The sequence below is a fragment of the Heterocephalus glaber genome, unplaced genomic scaffold (assembly GCF_053883595.1).
Source record: "Heterocephalus glaber isolate CG9 unplaced genomic scaffold, H.glaber_assembly_v1.0 deba00001687, whole genome shotgun sequence".
Classification (NCBI taxonomy): Eukaryota; Metazoa; Chordata; class Mammalia; order Rodentia; family Bathyergidae; genus Heterocephalus; species Heterocephalus glaber.
This window is the reverse complement of record NW_028258412.1, coordinates 4,131,815-4,156,489: the sequence shown is the minus strand read 5'-3', so window position 1 is coordinate 4,156,489 and position 24,675 is coordinate 4,131,815. Positions and strand designations below refer to the sequence as shown.

General features: G+C 52.8%; 1 protein-coding gene across 2 annotated transcripts in view; it reads left to right on the top strand.

Moving 5' to 3' along the window:
* Positions 1 to 562: 562 nt before the first annotated feature.
* The window catches only part of Mn1 (MN1 proto-oncogene, transcriptional regulator), a 44,212-nt gene continuing 20,099 nt past the window's right edge, over positions 563 to 24,675 (top strand). For both annotated transcript variants that reach the window (XM_004843359.4, XM_087198537.1), the window contains exon 1: positions 563 to 4,376. In XM_004843359.4, coding sequence (XP_004843416.2) covers positions 563 to 4,376 — 3,814 coding nt within the window. The remainder of the gene's footprint in view (positions 4,377 to 24,675) is intronic.

Here is a 24,675-nt window from a genome sequence, read left to right as displayed (position 1 = left end):
TCGGGGCGCAGGGACTACGGGGGGAGGGGGAGGGACCGCTCTGTCGGTGCCCAGCGCCAGCCGCGGCTTTGAAGGGTTTTCCTCCTGGCCCTCAGCAGCTCCTCCGCGGACTCCGGGAGGCAGCGGGCGGCGTCCTGGGGCTCCCTTATCGACCCGATCGGACTTCAGAAGGTGATCGTTCCGCTTTCCCACTCCCCCTTCCCGCCCCGTTTCCCCCACTTAACTTTTTGTCTCTGTTCATCCGCGGCTCGATCCTCTCCCTGCAAATCCACCCGCAGCTGAGCCAACTGCCCGGGGCATGGGCCCCCCAACACGGCTTCTGGAGGCCCCGAGGCCTCGAAAGATGTGAGAGGCCCGCCCCGGGCTTATCCAGAGCTTTGCGAGAGGAGCTGATAGCCCCCGGCCTCCTCACGCCTGGCGGGGTGGCGGAGCGCGCTGCGCCCCCGCGGTGCTGAGCGTCCCGGAGCGCCCAATCCGAGGCTGGAAGGAGTCGCCGGCCGGAGGCGCGCGGCGGAGAGCAAGCTGTCATGCCCTATTGATCCCCCCCTGCCCCCCGCCAAGTATGTTTGGGCTGGACCAATTCGAGCCCCAGATCAACAGCAGGAACGCTGGCCAGGGCGAGAGGAACTTTAACGAGACCGGACTGAGCATGAATGCCCACTTTAAGGCCCCTGCTTTCCACACAGGGGGACCCCCTGGCCCCGTGGACCCTGCCATGAGTGCGCTGGGCGAGCCCCCGATCTTGGGCATGAACATGGAGCCATACGGCTTCCACACGCGGGGCCACTCGGAGTTGCACACAGGGGGGCTGCAGGCACAGCCTGTGCACGGCTTCTTCAGCGGCCAGCAGCCTCACCATGGCCACCCGGGAGGCCACCACCCCCACCAGCATCACCCCCACTTCGGGGGCAACTTCGGTGGCCCGGACCCGGGGGCCTCATGCCTGCATGGGGGTCGCCTGCTTGGCTACGGCGGCACTGCCTCGGGCTTGGGCAGCCAGCCGCCCTTTGCGGAGGGTTACGAGCACATGGCAGAGAGCCAGGGGCCAGAGAGCTTCGGCCCGCAGCGACCAGGAAACCTCCCGGACTTCCACAGTTCGGGCGCCTCGGGCCACGCCGTACCCGCCCCGTGCCTGCCGCTGGACCAGAGCCCTAACCGGGCCGCCTCTTTCCACGGCCTCCCCGCCTCCAGCGGCTCCGATTCCCACAGTCTTGAGCCTCGGAGGGTGACGAACCAAGGAGCCATCGACTCGCTGGAATACAATTACTCGGGCGAGGCGCCCTCGGGACATTTTGACATGTTTTCACCCTCTGACTCAGAGGGGCAGCTGCCTCACTATGCCACGGGTCGTCAGGTTCCCGGGGGCTCTTTCCCGAGTGCCTCGGCCATGCCCAGAGCTGCGGGCATGGTGGGCTTGTCCAAAATGCACGCCCAGCCTCCGCAGCAGCCGCCTCCACAACCCCCGCAGCCGCAACAGCAGCATGGCGTGTTCTTCGAGCGGTTCGGTGGGGCCCGAAAGATGTCTGTGGGTCTGGAGCCCGGGGTGGGCACCAGGCACCCGCTGATGCAGCCTCCCCAGCAGGCCCCACCACCCCCTCCGCAGCAGCCCCCGCAGCAACCGCCCCAACAGCAGCCGCCCCCGCCACCCGGGCTTCTAGTCCGACAAAATTCGTGCCCGCCTGCGCACCCGCGGCCCCAGCAGGGTGAGGCGGGCACGCCCAGTGGAGGCTTGCAGGACGGGGGCCCCATGCTGCCCAGCCAGCACGCGCAGTTCGAGTACCCCATCCACCGGCTGGAGAACCGGAGCATGCATCCTTTTTCCGAGCCTGTTTTCAACATGCAGCATCCCCCTCCGCAGCAGGCGCCCAACCAGCGGCTGCAGCATTTCGACGCGCCCCCCTACATGAACGTGGCCAAGAGGCCGCGCTTCGACTTCCCAGGCGGAGCGGGAGTGGACCGCTGCGCGTCTTCGTGGAATGGTAGCATGCACAACGGGGCTCTGGACAACCACCTCTCGCCCTCTGCCTACCCGGGCCTACCCGGCGAGTTCACGCCGCCTGTACCCGACAGCTTTCCCTCAGGACCTCCCTTGCAGCACCCGGCCCCGGACCACCAGTCCCTGCAGCAGCAGCAACAGCAGCAGCAGCAGCAGCAGCAGCAACAGCAGCAGCAGCAGCAGCAACAGCAGCAGCAGCAGCAGCAACAGCAGCAACAGCAGCAACAGCAACAGCAACAGCAGCAGCAGCAACGCCAAAACGCAGCTCTCATGATTAAACAGATGGCGTCGCGGAATCAGCAACAGCGTCTGCGCCAGCCCAACCTGGCCCAGTTAGGCCACCCAGGGGACGTGGGCCAGGGTGGTCTGGTCCACGGCGGCCCAGTGGGCGGGTTGGCCCAGCCGAACTTTGAGCGCGAAGGCTCCAGCGCGGGTGCTGCGGGGCGCCTGGGCACCTTCGAGCAGCAGGCGCCGCACTTGGCCCAGGAGAGCGCATGGTTCCCAGGTCCGCACCCGCCGCCCGGTGACCTGATGCCCCGCAGGATGGGCGGCTCGGGCCTGCCGGCTGACTGCGGCCCGCACGACCCGGGCCTGGCGCCTCCCCCTCCGCCCGGTGGCTCAGGGGTGCTGTTCCGGGGCCCTCTGCAGGAGCCGCTGAGGATGCCCGGAGAGGGCCACGTGCCCGCGCTACCCTCGCCGGGCCTGCAGTTCGGGGGCAGCCTGGCTGGCCTGGGCCAGTTGCAGTCGCCTGGGGCCGGGGTGGGACTGCCCAGCGCGTCCTCGGAGCGCCGGCCCCCGCCACCGGACTTCGCCGCGCCGGGGCTCGGGGGCCAGCCGGGCTTTCCGTTTGGCGCAGGGAGCAGGCAGGCCACTCCGCACAGCGGTCCCGGCGTCAACTCGCCCCCGAGCGCGGGCGGGGGCAGTGGAAGCTCCGGGAGTGGCGGGGGCGCGTACCCACCACAGCCGGATTTCCAGCCCAGCCAGCGCACCTCGGCCAGTAAGCTGGGTGCACTCTCCCTGGGCTCCTTCAACAAGCCCAGCTCCAAGGACAACCTGTTTGGCCAGAGCTGCCTGGCTGCGCTCTCCACTGCTTGCCAGAACATGATCGCCAGCCTGGGGGCCCCCAACCTCAACGTGACCTTCAACAAGAAGAACCCACCCGAGGGCAAGAGGAAACTGAGCCAGAATGACACCGACGGTGCGGCAGTGGCCGGCAACCCGGGCTCGGATTACTTCCCTGGGGGGCCTGCTCCTGGGGCCCCGGGACCCGGAGGCCCGGCAGGGACCAGCAGCAGTGGCTCCAAAGCCTCAGGGCCGTCAAACCCACCCAACCAGGGGGATGGCACTAGCCTCTCCCCCAACTACACACTAGAGTCCACATCGGGGAACGACGGCAAGCCGGTCCCCGGGGGCGGTGGCCGGGGACGGGGTCGCAGAAAAAGGGACAGTGGTCACGTGAGCCCTGGGACCTTCTTTGACAAGTACTCAGTGGCTCCCGACAGCGGGGGCGCTCCTGGGGTGAGCCCGGGGCAGCAGTCAGCTCCAGGCGCTGCCGTAGTAGGGGGAAGCTCTGTGAGCGAGGCTCGCGGGGCGCCCACGCCTCATGAGAAGACACTCACATCGCCGTCGTGGGGGAAAGGGGCCGAGTTGCTCCTGGGGGACCAGCCAGACCTCATGGCATCCCTGGACGGTGGGGCCAAGTCGAACGGTAGTTCGCCCCACGTGGGTGAGTTCACCTCCGACGAGGTGAGTACGAGCTACACCAATGAGGACGAAGTGTCGTCCAGCTCCGACAACCCTCCGGTCCTGGCCAAAGCCAGCAGGAGCCCCCTGGTGACTGGCTCACCCAAACTCCCTCCGCGAGGGGTGGGCACCGAACATGGACCGAAGGCGCCTCCACCCCCGCTCGGCCTGGGCATCATGTCTACCTCTACCTCGACCCCTGACAGCTACGGCGGGGGCGGGGGCTCTGGCCATCCGGGCACTCCGGGCCTGGAGCAGGTCCGGACCCCCACTAGCAGCAGCGGTGCGCCACCCCAGGACGAGATCCACCCTCTGGAGATTCTCCAGGCACAGATCCAGCTGCAGAGGCAGCAGTTCAGCATCTCTGAGGACCAGCCCCTGGGGCTCAAGGGTGGCAAGAAGGGTGAATGCCCAGTCGGGGCCGCGGGCACGCAGAACGGTGACAGTGAGCTGGGGAGCTGCTGCTCCGAGGCGGTCAAGAGTGCCATGAGCACCATCGACCTGGACTCACTGATGGCGGAGCACAGCGCCACCTGGTACATGCCAGCTGACAAGGCCCTGGTGGACGGCTCAGAGGACGACAAGACTCTGGCACCTTGGGAGAAGGGCAAACCCCAGAACCCCAACAGCAAAGAAGGTATATTCATACCCGCGGTCCCTTTCATTTCCTCTTGACCCAGCCATCCCCAGGGCAGACCTTAGCCACTGCCCCTGGGTCCCTCGGGGTTAGGAGGACACAGAGCTGTATACTCTGAGCTGGGTAACCCTACTTGGTTACCAAAAGGCTGCAGGGATGCCCATCAGCAAGGGTCGCCAGGTAGACGAGGGATCTACAGGATAGCACGAACTTAGCTGGCAGCTTTTGAGACTCATTGTAGAGTCAGCCCCACACCTGGTTTTAGCTGAGTAGCCCACCGTGCAGCACTCAGAGAAGGAGGCCCCTTCCCTTCCTCTCAAGATCCGTCCCCACCCTTCGTGTTCAGGCCAGTCCCCTCCTTAGGAGCTGTATGCCCCATTTCCTGGCAGGACACCTGGAAAGTTGTATTAATGCCTCCTCACCTTTTCCTAGTCAGCCAGCCTCCAGCTGGAGTTTTCTTAGGAGACAGCATCTTTACTAAAAAAGTTACCAGCGCCCGTGTCAGCAGCATCACTCGGAGGCAGTGCCCCATTTGACATTTGTTCCTAATGAATAGCTGTTTTGTCTCTTCTGGACTATTAGAGTTTTGTTGGAAAATGTAAAAATCAAAAAAGCAGAGACCTGTAGGTGTTGTCAGTGGTAGGCTACTTTTCAGGGTACATCTCCCTGACATTTGGTATGGAGGGGCTGGGGGTCTGTTTGGCAGACCCCAGACCCGTCCATGAGGACATCACTTGTGTATGGAGTATGGATATATATTCCTAAGACAAAAAGGACCCGCGTTTGTCAATATCTTGCTTGGCTTTGGTGACAGATGTCCAGTCCCAGTTCTAGTTTGCATCCTAAGCGCCCCTCCCCAACAGGCTTGGAGGCCTTTAAGGTGGGAGGGGTGGAGGTGAGTAGAGGGACCACCATTCCGGTTAAAGTCCTGAGAATTCTTTGAAACCAAAAGATGACTGGGCTGCAGTACATATCCATTTTATTTTAATGGAGCTTTTTATAAAAATAGAACTAATAGCTTCTGAAAATCAGATAACATCATGTCTCCCTCTCTTATCTTTTCTTTTAAACCCTAGTTGAATTCCTTGGGTTGCAGTGGGCAGAAGATTACTGTGGAGCTGGCGATTTAACACTGTCTTTTAAAAACGGTGCTTCTTGGTCCTTGCCATCTCTTCGAGTTTTTTCCTTCTCTTTCCCTAGGCCTCCTTACATCCAGCCATCTCTTAACCCTGGGATTAGGGTGAGGGTAGGTTTCAAGGGAACGAGCGGGGGTGGGGGTGGGGGCCGGGGAGGAGGGAGGAGCTGTCTGGGAACTGGGTGGTTCAGAAATCAGGGCTTCCAGGGCGGCCAGCCCCAGGAGCTTTCCCCCTTAGGTTTTCTAATTCATGAAAGCAAGCTTGCTGCTTTTCTCTTTGTTCGGATTACTGCCCAGCCCGGGACGGCGAGACGCACGCTCTCATTTGAAGACGGGTGTTTAGCATGCACAGCAGACACTGCGTCCATCCAGCATCGGCGTGCTCCGGGCTACTCCCAGGCAAGGCCGTAAATTGGTTAGTTTGGGACCCTCAGCTTTGTTTTTCCTTTTTAAAATGGAGTTGGATACACCATCCTGGTTGCTGCACCCTCCTCCCCTCTCTTTTATTTTCTTGTACACGACATCTTGATCTGGCCCGATCGATAGCTGGTTAGCACACATCTCAGCCCTGTCACCTCTACCTGGCCGGCCGGGCTGCCCCTTCCCCTTCTCTTTTTACCCCTACTCTCCAGTAATTAAGAACATATTGACCAAAATAGGGTGAGAAAAGTTAAAAAAAAACAAAAAACAGTTTAGTGAACTAATAAAGAAAACCAGTAATGCTGGTTCCATCCTCTCCTTGAAAGGGCTCTCCTAGGTGGAGAAGTATTGAGTGGTTTTAAGGAGATTTTCCTAAAGGAATCCTTCTAGCCTCTTGCCAGTTCTTCCTTTACTGGGTAGAGGGAGAAAGAGATGTAGGCTGTGAATGAAGAAATGTCATTGAAGAAACATTTTATTTTTTCATTTTCACAGTCAGATGAGCAAAAATAGTTTTTTGGAAACAGATGTTAGTCACTTCAGGGTTGATTTCCTCTATAAACTGAATGAAGCCCCCTCTGCATATGAGAAGACAGGGACTTCCTTCAGGGACCAGCGGGGCTGGCCACCTCCTAAGCACTGGCTGGCAGGGACACCCGTTTGACCTCCTTTGTTTTTCTCTCTGATGTGGGAAGGACAGTTTCCCAGATAAAGCCTGGAATTGAGGTCACTCCAAGCTTCTGCAGCCTTAGGCTGCTGTTGAAGGCTTTCTAAGGTTTCTGTGTCTGAGTCCTGCTCCCTTACTGGTAGTAAATAAGGATGATTAAACTTTTCATTATGATAACACCCTGCAGTTCCATCTGCGCACGTTGTATAAATAGGTATACAGAGCTTTCTACAGGTCCCCGAGTCCCCTGGCTGAAAATCAGAGTGAAGTGTGCCACTTTGAAATAGAGTCAGGGAAAAATTTCAGGCAAAATGTTCTGCTTTTCCTTAAAAACATGTCTTGTAGCCCCATTACCCAGGGAGCTGTGACGTCTGATGGCTTTGAATATACCTTCGCTAGGTTCCAGCCCCAGCCGGCACTTCCTCAGCCCTCTCAGCCCCTTTCAGGCAAAGCCCATTTTTGTAATGATATTTTATTTTGCTACACCCTAAAATACGCCAGTACTAATGTGATTAAACATTAACAATGTTTCTGAAATTCTTCATTCAGATGACGAAATACTCCTCGGTATTTAACAAAATGATCTGTGCTGGGATTGGAGGGAATGAATCGTGTTCAGAACTGTATGGGGCCTGCAGCCGCTGGGACGTGCCCAGCTTGTCTTAGGGGCTTTCGGTGTCCTTTGGAGGGGAGGGCACTTGATTGGCAAGTTGTAGCTCTTGTAAAGTCTAGGTCAGAATGACAAGCGATTATGATTTTTTTTATGTAACAGGAAAACAAGTTCTTCAAATTATTCTTCTCCTGACTTCTTAATCAACCCACCAAACAACTTTTATATAATGCAACTCTTTATCTGTCACAAGGCTCTGTTCACAGAAAGTTGGGGTGGGGGAAGGGTGAGATTATGAAAAGGGGAACCACACACGCACGCACACATACACACACACAACCAGTTTGAGTTTGTTCCTGTTCAGACATCTATTCAATCTATGTGTATGATGTGAATTTAAAAAGAGTTTGCAAAATCCTCTGTCCATCTTTGTAATAGTGTGTGTGGCTACCAACAAATTTCCAAACAGTGCCAAAAGGGCAAATAATGCTAGAGTATCGATAAGGATGTATAGATGATATATATTAAGGAAGATAAAGTATGCTTTCCCCTTTTGCCCCTTTACAATTTTCAAAACTTGAATAAATCTCTTCCCGTAATTATCCCTGCCAAACTTCCTTTCTGTTGGTCACTCTTTTTCTCAAAACCCAGAATAGTATAGGATAGTCTTTTGCACACTTTGAAAAGGGAGCAGCCTTGGTAGGCACTCTGCATCCAATCTTGCTCTTTTTGGAAGTCTGATGTTTTTCCAGCCATGTGGGGGAAATTTTTGGAATCTTGTGCCTCTCAGCATTCCATTTGGAACAGTTAAGCAGCGCTGAGAAATACTAGGTGGGCAGGAATTGAGCACTGCATTTCTTCAGCCATGGGGCAGACTTGGGAGGGAGGGAAGTCTTAGCCTCAGAGCAAAGCACTGTTGTTGTTTTTTCTCCTGAGTCTTCTTTTCTTCCTCTCTACACCATGCAGAGAATTTGTAAAGCTAACTTAAACTTGTTTGGGGAAAGCAAGGAGCATCTCAGTCCCTGTTTCTTCGCAGAACCACCCACTCTGGGACACATGCCTTCATGTGACTTTTGTGCCTCCGGAAGATGTAACCCAAAACTTCGCCCGTGTTAATCAGGGGTAATGTAAACAGATAGGGGCCCCCTTTGTGCAGCTGACGTTCGGGCCTGCCTGCTCTCTGGCTAGGCTAGGACATACAACTACTGTTCTTTGGTGCTTGTTTAATATTTCATGGCTGTAATAAACCTGTCTTCTTTGCCCGCCTCCCGACATAAAACCCCAACCTAGCACACATCTGCAATTATACATTTCCACTAAATATTAATAAAGGACAAGGATGTTTTAAGGGGCTGAAGCTTAACAGGGTTGAACTTGTCATGGTTTCTGCTACTGGATTTTTCTGGCCGTTTTGATTTTAAATAGCCAGTGCCTTCTAATATGCAATATATACTCATATATTCTCCAATATAGCCACATACACAACTTTTGTAGATTTGAAAGGCTTTCCTCAGGATAGCTTACTTTCTTATAAATTCATTTAGATTTCTTGTGAGGCTCCTTCAGACCAGAAGTGAGAGACTGTTAAAATGTTACTTCTATTTTATTGAGGGTTCTAGGAAAGGAGTGTGGGTTGGTTAATCTAATTTCTCTTTCTAGCAATGAAATTCTATGATTCCTGATATGATTTTGTTTGCCTGACAGAGGTATTTAAATTTCCACGAAGAATCTTAATAGATCCTGAAAATACAGCTGCCTTTGCCAAGAAGTTACTTGATACGCTCTGCTGATATAAAATATACATCTTTAATAAACAGTCCGGGAGGACCAGGTGAAATTAGAGGAGGAAAATTCTTCCCACTGTGGACAGGCAGACTTGAGTGTGTGGCTGGGATTTCACAGGATCTCCAAAACTCACTCAGTGCTGCAAAATTTAGCAAATCACTAGTGGCCCGTTTCTCTCCACTTGAGTGACAATAACGTTGGATTGTGTTCCTTGCCCAGGGAGCAATCTGCTTTGCCGAAAGCATTTAGGAGATAAATAGTCTCAGTCAGGAATACTGTGTTTACCTCTGTTTGGTTAATTTTAGAGATTAAAGGGATGTAGCTTTATAAAATAGGATCAGATGTCTGGGGAGTGTATGAGGACAAGCAAGACTCCCAAGCACATTACAGCATAAAAACACCAAATCCTTCCTACCAGAGGGGCCTTCGATTTATTAGGGGTCCCCTGCAACCAGTACATCTGCCTTGACCCTTTTCTCTGAGCCCCCTCCCTTGTCCTACCTAAAATCTTTGGACTGGAGGATCTGGAGTAGCCTGGCTTCAACATCTTGACTGCAGTCAGGATTTTGACTTGCCTGGGATGTGTTTGTGTTAGGACAGCGTCTATTTTTAGGTGCGTCTTGGGTGGACAGATTTGAGTGTGGGATTTGATTGCTTGTGGCAGAGATGTTGATATATACATGAGTATGTGACTGAGAAGAGAGACATTTGGAGGAATAATTTCAAGTGTCCTTTTCTTCTTGCACACTGCAGAGCCGAATGAAGTGGTCTGGGGGCTGCCTGAAAGAGTGTGGCCAGGGAGGGTGTGTGGGGGCCAGGGCAGGTGTCAGGTTTCTGGGTGAGGCAGCAGCAGAAGAGAGCAAAGGCCCGAGCAACGCAGCTCATGAAAGAGGCCCCCTCTGCCCAGCCATCCCGGGATGCGCACATATCCATATGCATGGCCAAGTGTAGTTCCCTGCAATCTGGAGTTACTCCTGTACTTTCCCTTAATCTGCTTTCCCAAAGGCGAGTGGGCAAAGGAGCTAAACCTTCTGTGTCAATGGCCTCAGCTGATAGATTCTGAGTCTGTAGAGGACTAAATGAGTGCAAGCCCTAAAAATAGAGGGAGGATTTTGAAGATCCTAATTATGAAATCTCGGCCTCCTGGGCCTCTTGGGCTGTGTGTGACTTTGATCTGGAGTATTTCAGTAGCAGACACACGCACGCATGTCACGCCTTGCCAGGTTTTGTGCATGAGCGTGCGTGGAGGTGCCTCTCCGCCAGGGTTCAGCCACCGATGGGGCTTCTGCATGGGGAGGAATCTTTGAATCAGCATCCCCTCCCCCATTTCTGCCCCCCCCCAATTGTGGGAAGCAGACGCTGCTTCTCATTTATGGAAATTCCTCTCCTTTATTGTAATCTTTTGGTACCACGACATGGTGGGGACAACACTGGGCTTTCAAATTAGTCACGGCCCTGCCTGCAGGGACCCTCTGTGTCCTGGTGCATAACAGCCCGGCCACATTCCCCAGCTCTGTCCGCTCAGGGTCCCAGAAGCCATGCATGCCATTTAAAGGCTGAGATAGTTCTGGGGTCCTGGCATATTGCAATGGATGAATCTCCCAGTGCAGAGGTGTCTGGATTGTTTCTTGCCATCTTCCACCAACACCCATTCAACATGTGGCTTTCCTGGATGTGTGTGGCGGGGTGGACAGTTATCAATTTGTAGGGTGTGAGTGAGAAGAAATCTTGTGGGTGTGTGGTTTGGGGGCCCAAACTCAAAACTCATTAGGATGGAAAAGCAGAGTTAAGTTTCATTTGCTTGAGTGGGGAGGGTTGTTTGAAAGACGTCATTTTCTAGGGGTGTGATGATTAGAAGTGCTGAGGCCGCTTTGTTTGCTGGGCTGCATTTTAATCAGCTGCCTCTGAGGTTTGGGAAGCAAGTAAAGTGTCTGCTCCCAACAGCTTTTGCCTAGAAGGCACACCCAGGGGACACACTGCCACAGCTTTCCTCAGGTCTTGAGACGCAAGGGTTTTTGTTTCAGGTCCCCAATAGTTTCCCGTATGAGCCTCGAAGGGCTGTGTAGGAAGGTACCCTTGGTACCTATTGAGTGAGCTTCATGGTAACCACGGCATCCCAGATTCCCAAATTCACAGTCTCCCTCTTGGCTGAGAAAGCTGGTAGGTCTGCAGAATCATCGCTTCCTTGTGAGGCTGGATCAGAGAGAGGGAGAGAAAGAACTTTATAGTGATCGTCTGCAAATCCTTTCACAATTTATACATCATTGGAGGGACCCAAATGCCCTTTAAACCTAAGGCAATTGAATTTAACAGTTTGGAGGTCTTAGCTCATTCATGCCGACATGCTGGCTCTTTCTAAACGCCCCAGAAGGGACAGCTAACATGAAATGGACTGGTCCAAAAAGTGGGGGGAAAAAACCATCCCAATAGTTGTCCCAGTACAAATTCACATTGTTAGTGGAGAGGAGTGGGCTTTTATGTTTTGATCTTCAAAGCTCAGAGGTTCAGAAAACTCATGTTACCTCACTTTCCTTAGAGTTTGTAGGATCAACTCTGCGAGTCCAAGCTGTGAATCCATCTTTCTTCTGTCTTTGGCCTTTCTGTAGAAAATACTGGACTTCTCCCAAGATGTTTGCTCCTGGGACTCTGATCCCTGCGTTGCCTCTGATTTTCTGGGTTGCAGTTTGACTTATCCATGCTAGTGTTTAGTTTGATTACATCAAGGTGTGCTAGAAAGGGGTTTAAGGAAACAGGGAGAGCCTATGACAGAAGTGTATGGGGACTAATTGCCTTTGAAGGTCTTTGGAAAATTGGGTACTTTGAAGACACATGGAAAAGAATCAGGTCCTTTTTTTTTTTTAGTCCTGCATGTCTCAAAAACTCTGTCCATAGCAGAAATTGAAAGCCATTGTGCCTTTGGAGGAACTTAAACTAACTCTGAGGAATTCCTGAACCTTTCTTCTGCTCTCTCTTCAAGTGGTCTGTTGTGTGACAACTAAGTTGCCCATAGGTGCATTCAATCACGAGGATTTAAATTTACTTTTTCTTTCTCAGCGGTGATAAGAATTTAAAGAGTCCTTGGGCATGAAGATTTAATTTGATCTTAAGGTTTGGGACAAAAATTTCACGGGAATGACATGATCTCAGGGCTTTTCTGATGCCACTGGCTTTGTATGGTATGATTGGGGAAATCTATTTATCCCACAATTGAGGGCCCCCTTGTGCTTCATCTGGTTTTCTTGGTTGTATTTGGGAGTTTCTGGAACGTGAGTTGATAGTTAATGAGTGAACTCCTCCACATATATGCGCGCGTGCACACACACACACACACACACGCACACTGTTACCCAGTCATTCAGGCCATGGTAAGGTGTCACAGAAAAGACATGACTCCTTTCAGTTCCTGGGAAGTTGTATTTTCAGATACCCTTGGATTTGGATACAAGCATTGTGGGATGATTGGCAATGACCACCAGGAATAAAACACTTCTGAGGGACCATCTTATGATCAGAGGGAGTGGTGAAGTCTTGCAGAAAACCCAGCCTACTACTTTGAAATCCCCAGGGCACAGTCTTCCACAGAAAGAAAGGGTTGGTTGAAAATTTGCTGAGAAATTAGTTGCTTCTCCCCTATCCTCGTGTGCCATTTGAAAAAACCTTGAAAATTTTAGGGCTTGAATCCTGATGTGAACATTCTGCCTTCCTTTGCTAGGAGCCAGAAAGAGAAACATCCCCAAGTTAGGAAGACTGGATGGAAACTGGGGTGCAGTTTATTTTCTTGGGATGAGGGCATGGTAGAGGGATGGATGGATCAGTGAGGGTGCATCCATAAGAGTTGAAATGTTATTTACAGAGCCTTGGGGTCTAGAAGTGGAAAATAATTTACAACTGTGGAAGTCATTATGACAGTACTTCCTGGGCAGGACTGGGGATGTATGAATGGCTTGGGGGCTGGTGTTGACCATCACAAAGAATGGAAAGTTCTTGGCTGAGCTTTCCCTACTGGGCTGGGGGCTGCCGTATAACCACAAGTGTGTAGGGGAAACAGGCAGAAGACCCAGCCAGGCTGAAAGCCCCCATGGTGGGTCTGTTAGCAATCAGGGCCCCTTTCTGCTTAGTTAGTGGCAAAGGCAGGCACAAGAGTGCTGAAGACCCAGCCGGGGAGTGTGTGGGTCAAGTCCCAATAACGTGGTACAGGACCTGACCTATGTGACCTGCAGCACATGCCTCCGAACATGTGCTCAGATCTGTCCATAAAAGACAGGCGACGAGGGTGGGAAAGGGGAGTGACTTTTCCACTGGTGACCTGTTTGGTCGCCACTGATGCTTCACTCTCAGCCCTGAACACCTCTGGCAAGATCTCTGCCTTTGCAGGCCTTGCAGGCAGGTTCCGCTGTCTTCCAACACAGGCACACCCCGGATGGTTCTCCCACTCCATAGACATTTTTTCTCTTTTCCTGAATGGTTATAAGTGGGGAACTAAAGTCAGTGGTGGATTCAGCAAGAGCAAGATTTCCTCAACTTGAGATAGGCCACATGGAGGAAGGAGCAGGAGAAATGAGAATCTGCTTGTCCCTCTCTTTTGGGGACCCAGGGTCAAGCCCTGGGGAAGTCTCCGTGCTTCTGTATCAAGGCCTAATTGGCTAAAAACAAACCGACCATTTTCATCCTCAGCAATATAACTTTTGGTGGTCTTTTAGTATCTGAGGGAAGGGAGGCTATGGACCCAAATTTGGCTTCTTTCAAAATGGGCGCAGTTTTATGATCCCTGCGCCGTGATTATTTCCAAATTGGGCAGAGAGTGGTGGATGCTCTCTGCCGGTTTCTGCTTGTGGGTATGATATGCACACACGCTCACAATCACACGGTCCTGAGAGGTCTTAATAAGAAATGAAAGAATAATTTTTTCCCTAAAGAAGAAGCTCATAGAAAGTTTTGCTCCTATTTGGTTTGAAGTAGATGCTTATTGATCTCTGTGTGGTCATTTTTTGCCGAATTTGTAATCCTGTTATGCCTCCGGGAAAGGCATGATGAATTTACTTGTACATTTCACTGTTTTGGGTCAGTTTAGTTAATAAGCATTTATTTTGTGCTCAGTGTGTGAGAAGCATTTTGCTGGGATTAGAAGTGTGTGCATGTGTGTGTGGGTGCGTTGCATGAACAAGGCCTGCTCACCCGTATGAGGCCTACTCACCCATCACGGAGTAGCAGCCCCCAGTCTCCGTTCCCACCAGCTCCCCAGGACAGGAAAGAGGGGGTGAGTGGTGCTCTTAGCTGTTGCTCATCAGGGTGGAAGGAAAAAGGCCCATTCGTTAGGGGCCCCAGCTTCCCAGAGCCTTGGAAGCTGCCAAAGAATATGAGCTTCCTTCTGGTCTCCGAGTGCTCGGACCCTCTGGAAGTTTCTAAGCATTAATTCTTAATAGACTGGGAGCTGGGTGCCAATGTGGACAAGAGGTCTCTTGATTCCAAGGAATCTTAAGCCTCTTTGGAGCACCTCCTTGCCTGCTGCTTTGACAAATGGAGGTGATGGCGGAGTGTGCGCGCGTGTGTGCGTATGTAACTTTTAAGAAATGCGTGGTTTGACTTCCAAAGAAGGAAGAAAACGCCTGCCGAAGTCTTAGAAGCTGGAAAAAAAAAAAAAAAAGAAAAACAAAGCCAAACAGCCCACGACTTTGGCCTTTCCTGCCACTGAGTCTCCAAAGGGGAGATGTGTGGGTACTTCAGCCAGGCTTCTCTGGATGCCCCCCTCTTTGTCTGGGGGCTTCCTGCAGCCTGCCTGTCTCTCTGCTTCCAGATGATGGGTTGAAATTCCACTTTTTAAAACCACCGCTGCCACCACCACCAAAAAAGCCAGGTTTGGCTCCTAACAGTTTTGAGCAGTGGTTTCCCGAGCGCCCCCACCCCTGCTAGCTTAACTCCTTACACACAGTTGCCACCGAGGCCTTGTCCCCGCAGAGCCAGGGCCTGGTGAACTATTTTCGGCACTGCGCCAGCCTGCAGTGAACTTGAGGAAACGCATTTGCAGCAATGAGGATACAATTTCTTTTTTTATGTGGGCCCGTTAAAGTGTAATGGACATCGGTGTCTGGCTTTAAATTTGGAGAGGGTCTTTATCTAACCCTTAAAGCCAGAGTCGTTTCCGGTAATTATGACACCCCAGGCCAGACCACTAAATCTTCCAGCGGCAAGTCTGGGGCCCTGTGGCAGGTGGGAGGGGCGGGGGCACACCTGTTACCTGGATCAGCTCTAATTATGACATTTCTGGACTCCTGGTTTTAAAGGAAGAATTTATGGGCCAGGTGATGCCGGAAGACAGCAGCCAGAGGCGTTCTGGCTGCTGGCAGTGAAACCCCAAGAGCCCCATGCCCAGTACCCATCTCAGCCCCTGCATTTCCTTAATGAATTAATTTAGTTCCCTGACGGTTGGTATTAGTTATTTTGAAAATCCAAGTGAGAAAGAGATGGAAGACTTTTTTTTGTTTTAAACATTTTGGACAAAAAGAAAAAGTACTGTAATCTGAAGTTTGAGATGACTGGGCGCTCAGGCACAGGGTGGTACGCGGAGGGCGCGTGGGGTGCAGTGGGGCCCAGTCTGTGAGTGGCCTGCCCCGGCCACCGGTGTCTGCTCGTCCCTCCGGAGGGGTTTTGCCGTCGGTTAACAGCGGTGGAGGTCATCACACCCCGACTCCCTGCAGCATATTTGGAAGTATTGTTTAGATTAATCTTGCTTTTCAAATTGAGAGAAGCTCGGTTTAATGGGAAAATAGCAGTATTGCTATCTTGGTGTGTTTGCTTTAGCATTTAAAAATAGTTTGTTTTGATATCCTGAATTTCATCCTTTCTCTGTTTGCTTGTTTGATGGAAACCTGTGTGTGTGTGTGTGTGTGTGTGTGTGTGTGCGTGTGTGTGTGCAAAACATTCCTGCACAAATATCTGTGAACATGCATAAGATGGTCAAATGGATACAATTGCACAACCAGAAAGGGATTGTAGTCTTACAGCTGGCTAAAGGGACCCAGAGCATTTGCTTTAATTTAAACCATCCCGTCCCTTCCTTCCTCATCAGCACCCCACCTCCACCCCGACACCAACAATATTTATTTCTTCCTTAAAAGAGGAATGTGGGCCTGTATGCTGAGGCCCCCGTTGGAATGGATTTCCAGGGGTCTGTATGAAATGTGTTTGAGCGTGATCTCAGCTCTCAGCCCGGTTGTCCCAGTACTAATGGTAGCGGGGCCTATTACAGAGAGGCAAAGAATATTGTAAATGGCTTATGCAGAAAAACCATTTAGATAAAAATGCAATTTTCCCTTCTGCATAGAGTGCTAAGAATTAATAGCACATTCTTTCTAAATGGGTATTTTTATATTATATTTTCCCCCTAATGAAATTCTTTTCCCAAATAGGAGCATGTTTCATTTTAAACTTTGGAGTAAAATTGATCTCTTTTTAAGCTGGTGAAAACTGGTGTCCCGGGTTTCAGCAGGCCCCTTCCTTGCCTGCTCTGCACATGATTTTGGAAGTTAGATGTCACAGCCATTGGAGAGGGGGCCCCGGCTCTACACTGTCCGCATCAAGGCTGAAAATCAGAGAGGAGCTGCCTTTGCCCACACAGAGGTGTGGGGGTCTTTGGTGGTTTCAGCAAATGGAGAAAGTAGTCCTGAAATTTGAGCCCTGTGTGCTGGGCTTGGCCTGCCCAGGAGAGAGGCCGGCTGCCTCTCCTGACCCAGGGAATTCTTGTGACCCTCTGAGCAGTCCCTCTCTCCTTGGTCTCTCTCTGTGTGACTGCAGGGGACTCCAGAGTCCCGTTCTGCTCCCCTTTGGGGACAGCTGGAAACCCAGGAGCATTTCTGTGGGCTGGCTTCACTAGGCCTGCCTACGCAGCCATCTTTGGGAGGAGCGGAAATTCAGAACTTCTTAGAAGGCACATGCTTTCGGCCATCTCTGTGGAAAGTCTTTGAGAGCCATTGCTGGCTGCCATGGGCCAGTGTCTGTGACCCAGTTTTCCCTGCCTGGGTGTGTACACTTGGAATTATTTGGTAGACTCGCCTTGGTGGGTTAGACATCCAGACTGGGTGACCTTGGACACTATGTGTTCCATTAGACAAATACCCTAAAACACCCCCTTATAGTTTTCACTGTTGAAATGGCTCTAAGGAGAAAGTTTAGGTAAAATTCTACAGTGTGAAAGAGCTCTCATTTCTGTGCCCTTTCCCTACAACAGTTCTCAGCAGGGACAACTAAAGCCCAGAGAGGGTAAGTAATCTGGCCAAGGTTACACAGCACAGCCACAAAAAGTGGGGACTGGCTTATAACGAACCCTTGGCTTTGGCCTTCTCTTCTTCTGCTTCTTGACACTCTGCTGGAGGAGCTTGGACCTGGTTTTCCTGGCTAAGCTTTGCAGAGACATAAACCAGAAGTGTCCAGACCCGTGTAGGCTGCACTGTGACACACGTCCCTGATGCCACGGCACCCCTCCATTCCCCTTTACGGAGGAGACCTGCTGCAGGTGACTCGAGCTCAGGGAAGCTGTGGCCCCACCACATCCCACTAGATGAGGTGTCTGGCTTTCAGGCTGGCCTTGTGGCTCTGCCCAGCTGTGCCTCAGACTAGCACCTCATTGCTCCCAGCCTGATCTCACTGGTAAAACTGAAAATAAAAACAATAACAAAAAACCAGTATCTTTGTCCTAGAAGTATCGTGAGGATAAGTAGGGTACTTGTAGCCAGCACTGTAAAACATGGTTAAGAGTGCAGGCTCTGGAGCCAGACAATCTGGGTTCAAACCCCAGCAACTCCACCTCCCAGCTGTGTGGCCTCAGACAGGTTACTTAACTCCTCTGTGCCTCCATTTCCTCACTTCTGAGAGATAGTAGTGTCTATTTCATGGGGCTTGGAGGAGTCAGCGAGTTAACATTCATGAGTTGGGCATTCACGGGCATTCATGGGCCAGATGTGTGCCCTGGGGCGGGGCAGTCTGTGTAGACCTGGCCCCTTGTTTGGAGCAGTCAGACCCCATGTGGATAGCAGTGGGCTGGCCACAGCCTGGCGCGGTCAGGCACTGTTGCTGGCAGTGGTTCCCTGATAGGCACGAGTCATGGGCAGCCTTCCTGTGGAAGGGATTCACGCGATGCACTGTCCGCAGCCTCTGACCACTTCGCAGGAGCCTGTGGCAGCCACAGCCAGACTGGGAGCTGCCAGAGGAACGGAAGCCCTGTGTCTGGCACCAGGTGGGACCTGGGGATCCTGGCAGGCTGGGACTGATCTGAGAGGGCAGATGAGGGGGAGAAGGACAGAGAGGCTGAGAGTGAGCATCCAAGACCTAGAGTTGTGTGGGCCTGGGTTCAAATCCCAGCTCTGCCACTTGATGGTACGGACTTAGGTGGGTGAGTCACCTCTCTGAGCCTCAGTTCTTTGCCTGTAACCCTGGGTGTTTGCCTTGTGTTTCTCTCTGAGTGTTGCTGGGAACACCCACTCTGAAGTTTCTGTGAGGGAGTCACTCCCGATCCCGTGGGGGACCTTCTACCAAGTCACAGCTGCTCCCTGAGCTTCAGTGTCCTTGGCTTCGAACTGGGCTGTGGGAATGCTCCTCACATGGCATGATGTCATCCCAGGGGACACTCTGCGATGTCTAGAGATGCTTATGATTGTTACAACTTCAGGGAGGGAGGATTATGCTGGCATCTCCTGGGGAGAGGCCGGGGATCTTGCTAAACCCTACAGTGCCCTGGACAGGCCTCATCATCCTCCCCCAACAGACCATCCAACCCCAAATGTCACTATTGCCCGGGCTGAGAATCCCCAAACTACCTTGAGCCATTGAGGTTGGTTCAAATAATACTCAAAACACGGTAGTAAAGTCTGAATCTGAAAGCACTGGCATATTCATTCATTTCATTCATTCATTCATTCATTCATTCATTCAACAAATGAGTAAGTACCCAGCACCTCACCACCAGGCCACGTTGTTCTGGGTGCTGGGCTCTGGTGCAGAGCCTGTAAGGAATTCACATGCTAGGGGAGGGGACAGATCGACAAGCAGATGGGCAAACACAGGGTGGGTGGGGCTGGGCAGAGAATCAGAGGGGACATGAGTGAGAGACTCCAGGCTGGGCCACCAGGAGTACTACTTCTCTGTGAAGTAGCAGCAGTGAACTGACACCCAAGTAATGAGGGACCAGCCAGTTGGTGACCTGCTGACCCCTAGCTCTGGGGAGGAAACCATAGCCTTCGTCCAGATCCCCAAGGTCTAAACACTGCCATTGTTATGGCCAATGTCATGCCACCACAGTGACTGCAGCCCTCACCAGGGTGCCAGCCTTCCTGTGTCTTTAGCAGTGGGCTCCCACATGCTGGAGCCCGCCATGCCAGGCTGAGCAGGAAGGGTGTTGGGCAAGGGAGGAGCAAAGGCAGGCCCCGGAGGCAGGACTGAGCTGGTGTGTTCTGGGAGCAAAGACTGGGAGGAGGGTGTGGTGGAAGTGGGCTGGGGGTCAGGTGGGAGACGAGACAGGTGGGGCCACACTGCTCAGGGCTGGTAGGCAGTCAGATGGGCCAATTGTGGACTATCCTGTCTGGTGGAGGGAGTTATGCACATTGAGGATGAACTCTGGCCCACATAGTAGATGTGCAATTAACAGTGGCTTGTCGGAGCCCTCAGTATCTGAGAAAATGTCTGTTTTCCTGCCCTGTGGCCCGGTCCCTTCTGGAAGGTGAAAGTGCTTTACTGATGGTTTGGAGCACCAGGTTTGAGGAGGGGATATCCCCGTGGTCCCCCCGGATGGGGCTCAGCCTGCTGCAGGTATGTGTGCGTGTACATGTGTGTGAGGGAGGTCTGTTTCCTCTCTGAGCTGGGCAGGCCACGATTTATGGCCCAGCTCAGGAGCCTCTGTCTCCCTTTATCCCCAAGCACTTCTCCGGGCCTGGTCAAGGTCACCGTGACAGGAAAGCACAGGACAGCTGAGGTCAGCCCAAGGAGATGTGCCAGCCTGGACCTCCTGCTGACCAGGGCTGGCGTCTGCCTCCTGGAATCTTTTCTTTCACTTTTCTCTGGGACTCTCTGCATGGCAAAGGAATCATAACAGGCTGTGATTATCGAGTGCCCATCCTGCCAACTCCCCACTTTACAGGTGAGAAAACTGAGGCTCAGAGAAGCAAAGTTAGCTCGTCAAGGCCACCCACCTAGGAGGGAGTAGAATGTAGATTCATTCCTGGGCCTGTCTGAGCTGTGCTCAAAGCTGCCGAGCACCCTGGCATGGAAAGCTGTGCTTCTCACCCGCAGGTGCTCAAAAGAAAAACCAACCCAGGTCTCATGCCTCCTGACATTTACTCTCAGGCCCTTGGCTATTTGAATCTTCATGCATTTCCCACAGGGAAGAGGCAGCAGTCAGGACCCCAGGCCTAGGGGTGACAGCAAGGTGTGATTAGAGCAGGTTGGTGCAACGTGGTCAAGCCTGCTAATCTGTCCAGTGGGTCAATCCTGGTGTCTCTAGGATTCCAGCGAGCTAGGGCATCTGGTGCCTCTTGTGCATCCAGGTGCACAGGTGCCTCCTGCCTGGTCTCAGGTTGGGCGGCCTTGGCAGCCTGTAGGGAGAGACGGGGTTTCCTCAGAGGGGCTGGGCCAGGGACCACACCCATGTTTGGCTGGCAAGCAGGGAAGGCAGGGCCCTGCACGTGGGAATCTTCTCCCCATCTTGAGCTGCTGGTCCTACCCATCTCCTCCTTCTGCAAGTTGTGCTTGCCTGAGACTCTGTGGCCTGGGACAAACCTCTGTACCACCCAGGCAAGGCTTGCTGCAGACATCAGGGACACTGGCCATGGTGGGATTTCCTGTGGGTCATCTGACCTCTGGCTATTGGAGTTGGCTTTCACGTCCTGGAGCTTGGGAGGAAGAAGGCACAGGATGCCTGGGCTGCAGCCTCCTGTTGGACCAACCTAAGTCCCCTCCCTAAGCCTCAGTTTTTCTATCTGTCCTTGGGTGAAACAAGGCATGGTAATAGATATAGTGAAAGGCACTCAGCTCAGTGCCCACTACATCACAGATGTCACTGAGCCTTGGAAAAACACACATTCTGTCCACCTCCTGGGCAGGAGTCAGGAACTCACCAGGGATGGAGTGGGACAGCAGGAAGTGGAGGAGCGCGGCGTCCCTGCACTCGACAGGAGAGCTCGCTCCCCAGTGGGCACTGAGGTTGCCTGCAGCTCTGGGGGGTGTCTCAGGAGCTGGGCAGGGTAGAGCCAGTGGGCGCCATGCTTGACAGAAACCCCCAGATAGCTAGATGGGTAGTTTTGAGTGTGAGTCAGTGAGAAAATGGCTCTGAGAGAAGAACCATGCACTTCCTGCAGCCCCCTCTGTATCCATGCATCCAGCCTGTAGGTCCCTGTCTGTGGGGTTTGGAAAGTCAGTCCTTTCTAATGTAAGAAAACTTTGCTGATGTCATGACGATGATGGTAATTATAGTTAAAGACATAGATGGCGGCTTGTTGTCCTCAGAGAGTTGGGAGGCAAACCACGTGTAGCCCTTGAAATACAGTGCCTGCCGGCCGGTCAGAAGCCTAAGAGCTGTTCCCTGCTGCTTTGTCGTCTGTCTGGGTCACCAAGGCAGGGCAGGCAGAAACAATGTTTCCTTGGGGCTTTTCTTCTTGTTTCTCCCCAAATCCTTACAGTGGTGAGCAAGCACATTGGACTGGAGGGTTCTTGGTTTTGCTTTTGGAAAAAAATTCTCTTCTGATTCATTCTCCATCTCAAGCATCCATTTACAATTTAATCAAACAAAGGTGGGGCGGTGAGAGGCCGGCGGGGCAGACTGTCCACACAGAGTGGGCCGTATCCGCACCCCCTGCCTGTGTGCTAGGGACCAGGGTGAAAACTTTCCACTCCAGTCCTTTCCTGGGAGACAGAAAAGTATCTGGGCTGTCGTTCCCCAGGTGTTTGCTGTGTTGTCGTCCCTGGTGTGTCCCCCCCCCCCCCCCCCGCTGTCTCCCTTCCTCTTTCTCCTTCTCTCCCTTTCATTCCTGGAACAATCATCTGGCCAGTTCCTTTGGACTCCTCCGCATTCTCTGCCCCAAACAAAAACCATTCTTAACCCCAGATGACCAGGCCTGCAATCGTTTTGTGTGGTATGTGGCTTTAGCCCGGGTTTTTGTGGGGGGGCATGCTTCCGAATTTATCTTCTGGCATGCCAGCTTTAGGGACTGTGGGGGAAGCTGCCTCAGGAAGGGGGAAGCCCAGAATCACTAGATTTCAAGAGAGAAGAGAGGGAAAGGGCGGGACCGCAGGTCGGGGTGATGTGCAGATTCTGGGTCAGGCCAGCCCAGTCCCTTCCATGTCCCCTCCCCCACCTCACTCTTGTTAGCCTCCTGGTGGACTTGGGATTTTACCCTGTATTCTATTTGGTTATTGTTATTTTTTAATGAGGTCAGACTGAAGATCCATCTGCCTGGTTCTGCCTAGGTTTGAAGGCAATTAAGCTGGAGACTAACCTCTTAATTAGGGTTTCCCTGCCTAAATCTCATTTGATAAATTCCTTATCATCTTTGGCTTTAACTATAGCGCATCCTGGAGATGGGATGGAGCTCCCCCCCCGCCCGAAATCCCCCCAGAGAGGCCGCCCTGCTTTGTGACCAGGGTTCTTCCAGCCAGAGCCTCCTCCAGGAAGGGCCAGGAGAGAGACCCCTTTCAGGGTTAATTAATCAGAAAATGTAGCCTTGCCTGGTGATTCAGGAGAACTTGTCTGCCACCTTTTAATTCTCCTGTTCCCCCTTCTAGGTCTTTCTTTTTTTAAAGATTATTTTTTGGGTGAACTGAACCCTGCTAAAGGAAACTGTAGCCCACACTCCTTCATTGCTGCTCTCCTCCCCGCCCCCCAACCTGTTTGTGCGTGTGCACCGTTCCAGTTTTTTCCTTCCCTTTTTTAAATGCAAGTGCAGCAGGGAGTGGAAATGTCAGGGGTCAGGCTTCAGGCAGCGGGAGCAGGGCAGCCTCAGCTGCTGCCTGTCCCCTCCAGAGAGACAGAGGCCTTAACCCTTTGGAGCCCAGCCCCTGCCTGCGGCTCAGGGCCACAGCCCTGGCTTCCCACTCTCTTCATGGCAGTCTGGACATTGTCCTTTCTTGGAGGTTTCAAGCTATGCTCAGTGGCCTCCCTTAGAATGCCCAACTGGGTTTTTTGTCTCTGTGATATGTACCAAGCACTGAAGGTATTAGGGACTGGGGCTGAGATACCAGTTGCTTCAATGTGGTGGCAAGGGGCAAGCCTGACCTCACCCACTGCTCTATCCCATCAGCATCCCAGGACACTTACAGGTGGGGAAACTGAGGCTCAGAGGTGGTGACAGGCTCCGTCTCCCAGCTGGTAACAGGCAGGGGTGGAATTGGGGTGCATTGTTTCCAGTACTGAACCCTTGATTCCTGCCTACCAGAGCTTCCCAGAATCCAGGGAGAGGAGAGGCCAGGCTCCAGTACAGCTTCTGAACTCTGCACCATTCTGGAACCACTGAAATAGTAGGGACAGGTCTGGAGAGCTCAGGGTGTCCCAGGTGTCACCTGCCACACCAAATGCCCTTGAGAAACCGTTGACTGGGTGAAGTGCAGAGAAGGAAAAGATCTGCCTGAGGGCTTCCAAGTGGCAAAGCTGGCTCTGCCTCCCGTGCTTTCTGCCCTCCGGGCCAGGCTGTCTCTGGCTTGGGGACACAGTGGGTCCATGGCAGTCAGGAAGAAGGCCACAAGCTCAGACCTCCTGTCACCTACCGAGTGACCCTAGGGCAACGAGAATTGGATGGTCTGAAATGGGGCTTCGGAGAGGGTGTGTGGCTGGGGCCTTGTCCAGGTGACGGGATAGTCCTAGGGGCATAGGTCGGTCCCCAGCAGCACTGCCCTGGCATAGAGGCCCTGTGTAAGTATCAGGCATGTTGGACCTGGAACTTCATTTCCTCATCTCTGAGTAAAGACAATGGTGGTGTCCACCTGTGAGTGCTGTGGGCACTAAACCTTGCCTGCACCCGAAGCCTCATGGTCATCGACCACACTGGGTAAACTTCAATGCAGGAACCATTGCTGTTATTCTTTATTCCCAAGGGTAGAGAAGAAAAACATAGGTGCCAGCCAGGTCCCCAGAGGAGGAGGCTCTGTTATGATTAGCACCTGTGTGGGTGCCCAGGAGTGTGGGGTCCCCAATGTGAGCCAGAAGCAGGAGGCCCATGGCTGTGATCTCTGAACTGGGCCTGTGTGACCTGGGCCAAGCGACCTCACCCCTCTGTGCTCCAGTGGTGAGAGCCCAGTCTGAGCCAGAGTCTGTGGTGGAGGGAGGGATGTCCTCATGGCTTCATCCTCAGCGGAGCAGTGGCTTTGGGATCCACCCTGATGGCTGGGCCTCAGTTTCCTCATCTGGAAGAGGGATGCTGCGGTACAGCGTGGAGGAAGCCATATGCCCAGACATGTTTTGCAGCCTCTGAGAAGGCTGTGCAGAAGCCATGGATTATTATTAGAATAATAGAAAGTGGAATGGGCGCTCCAGGGAGGGGGAAGTCTGAGCACAGGGGAGGCAAAGCTCTTAGCAGCTCCGGGTGTGTTCGGGGCTCCATGTGCTATAATTAGAGGACCAAGGTGATGCCTGGGGGCTGGGTCCGAATTCCAGCTCCCTCTCCTGTGTTGCCTGGAGTGGGTCAGATTGCTTCTATCTGCCTTAGTTTCC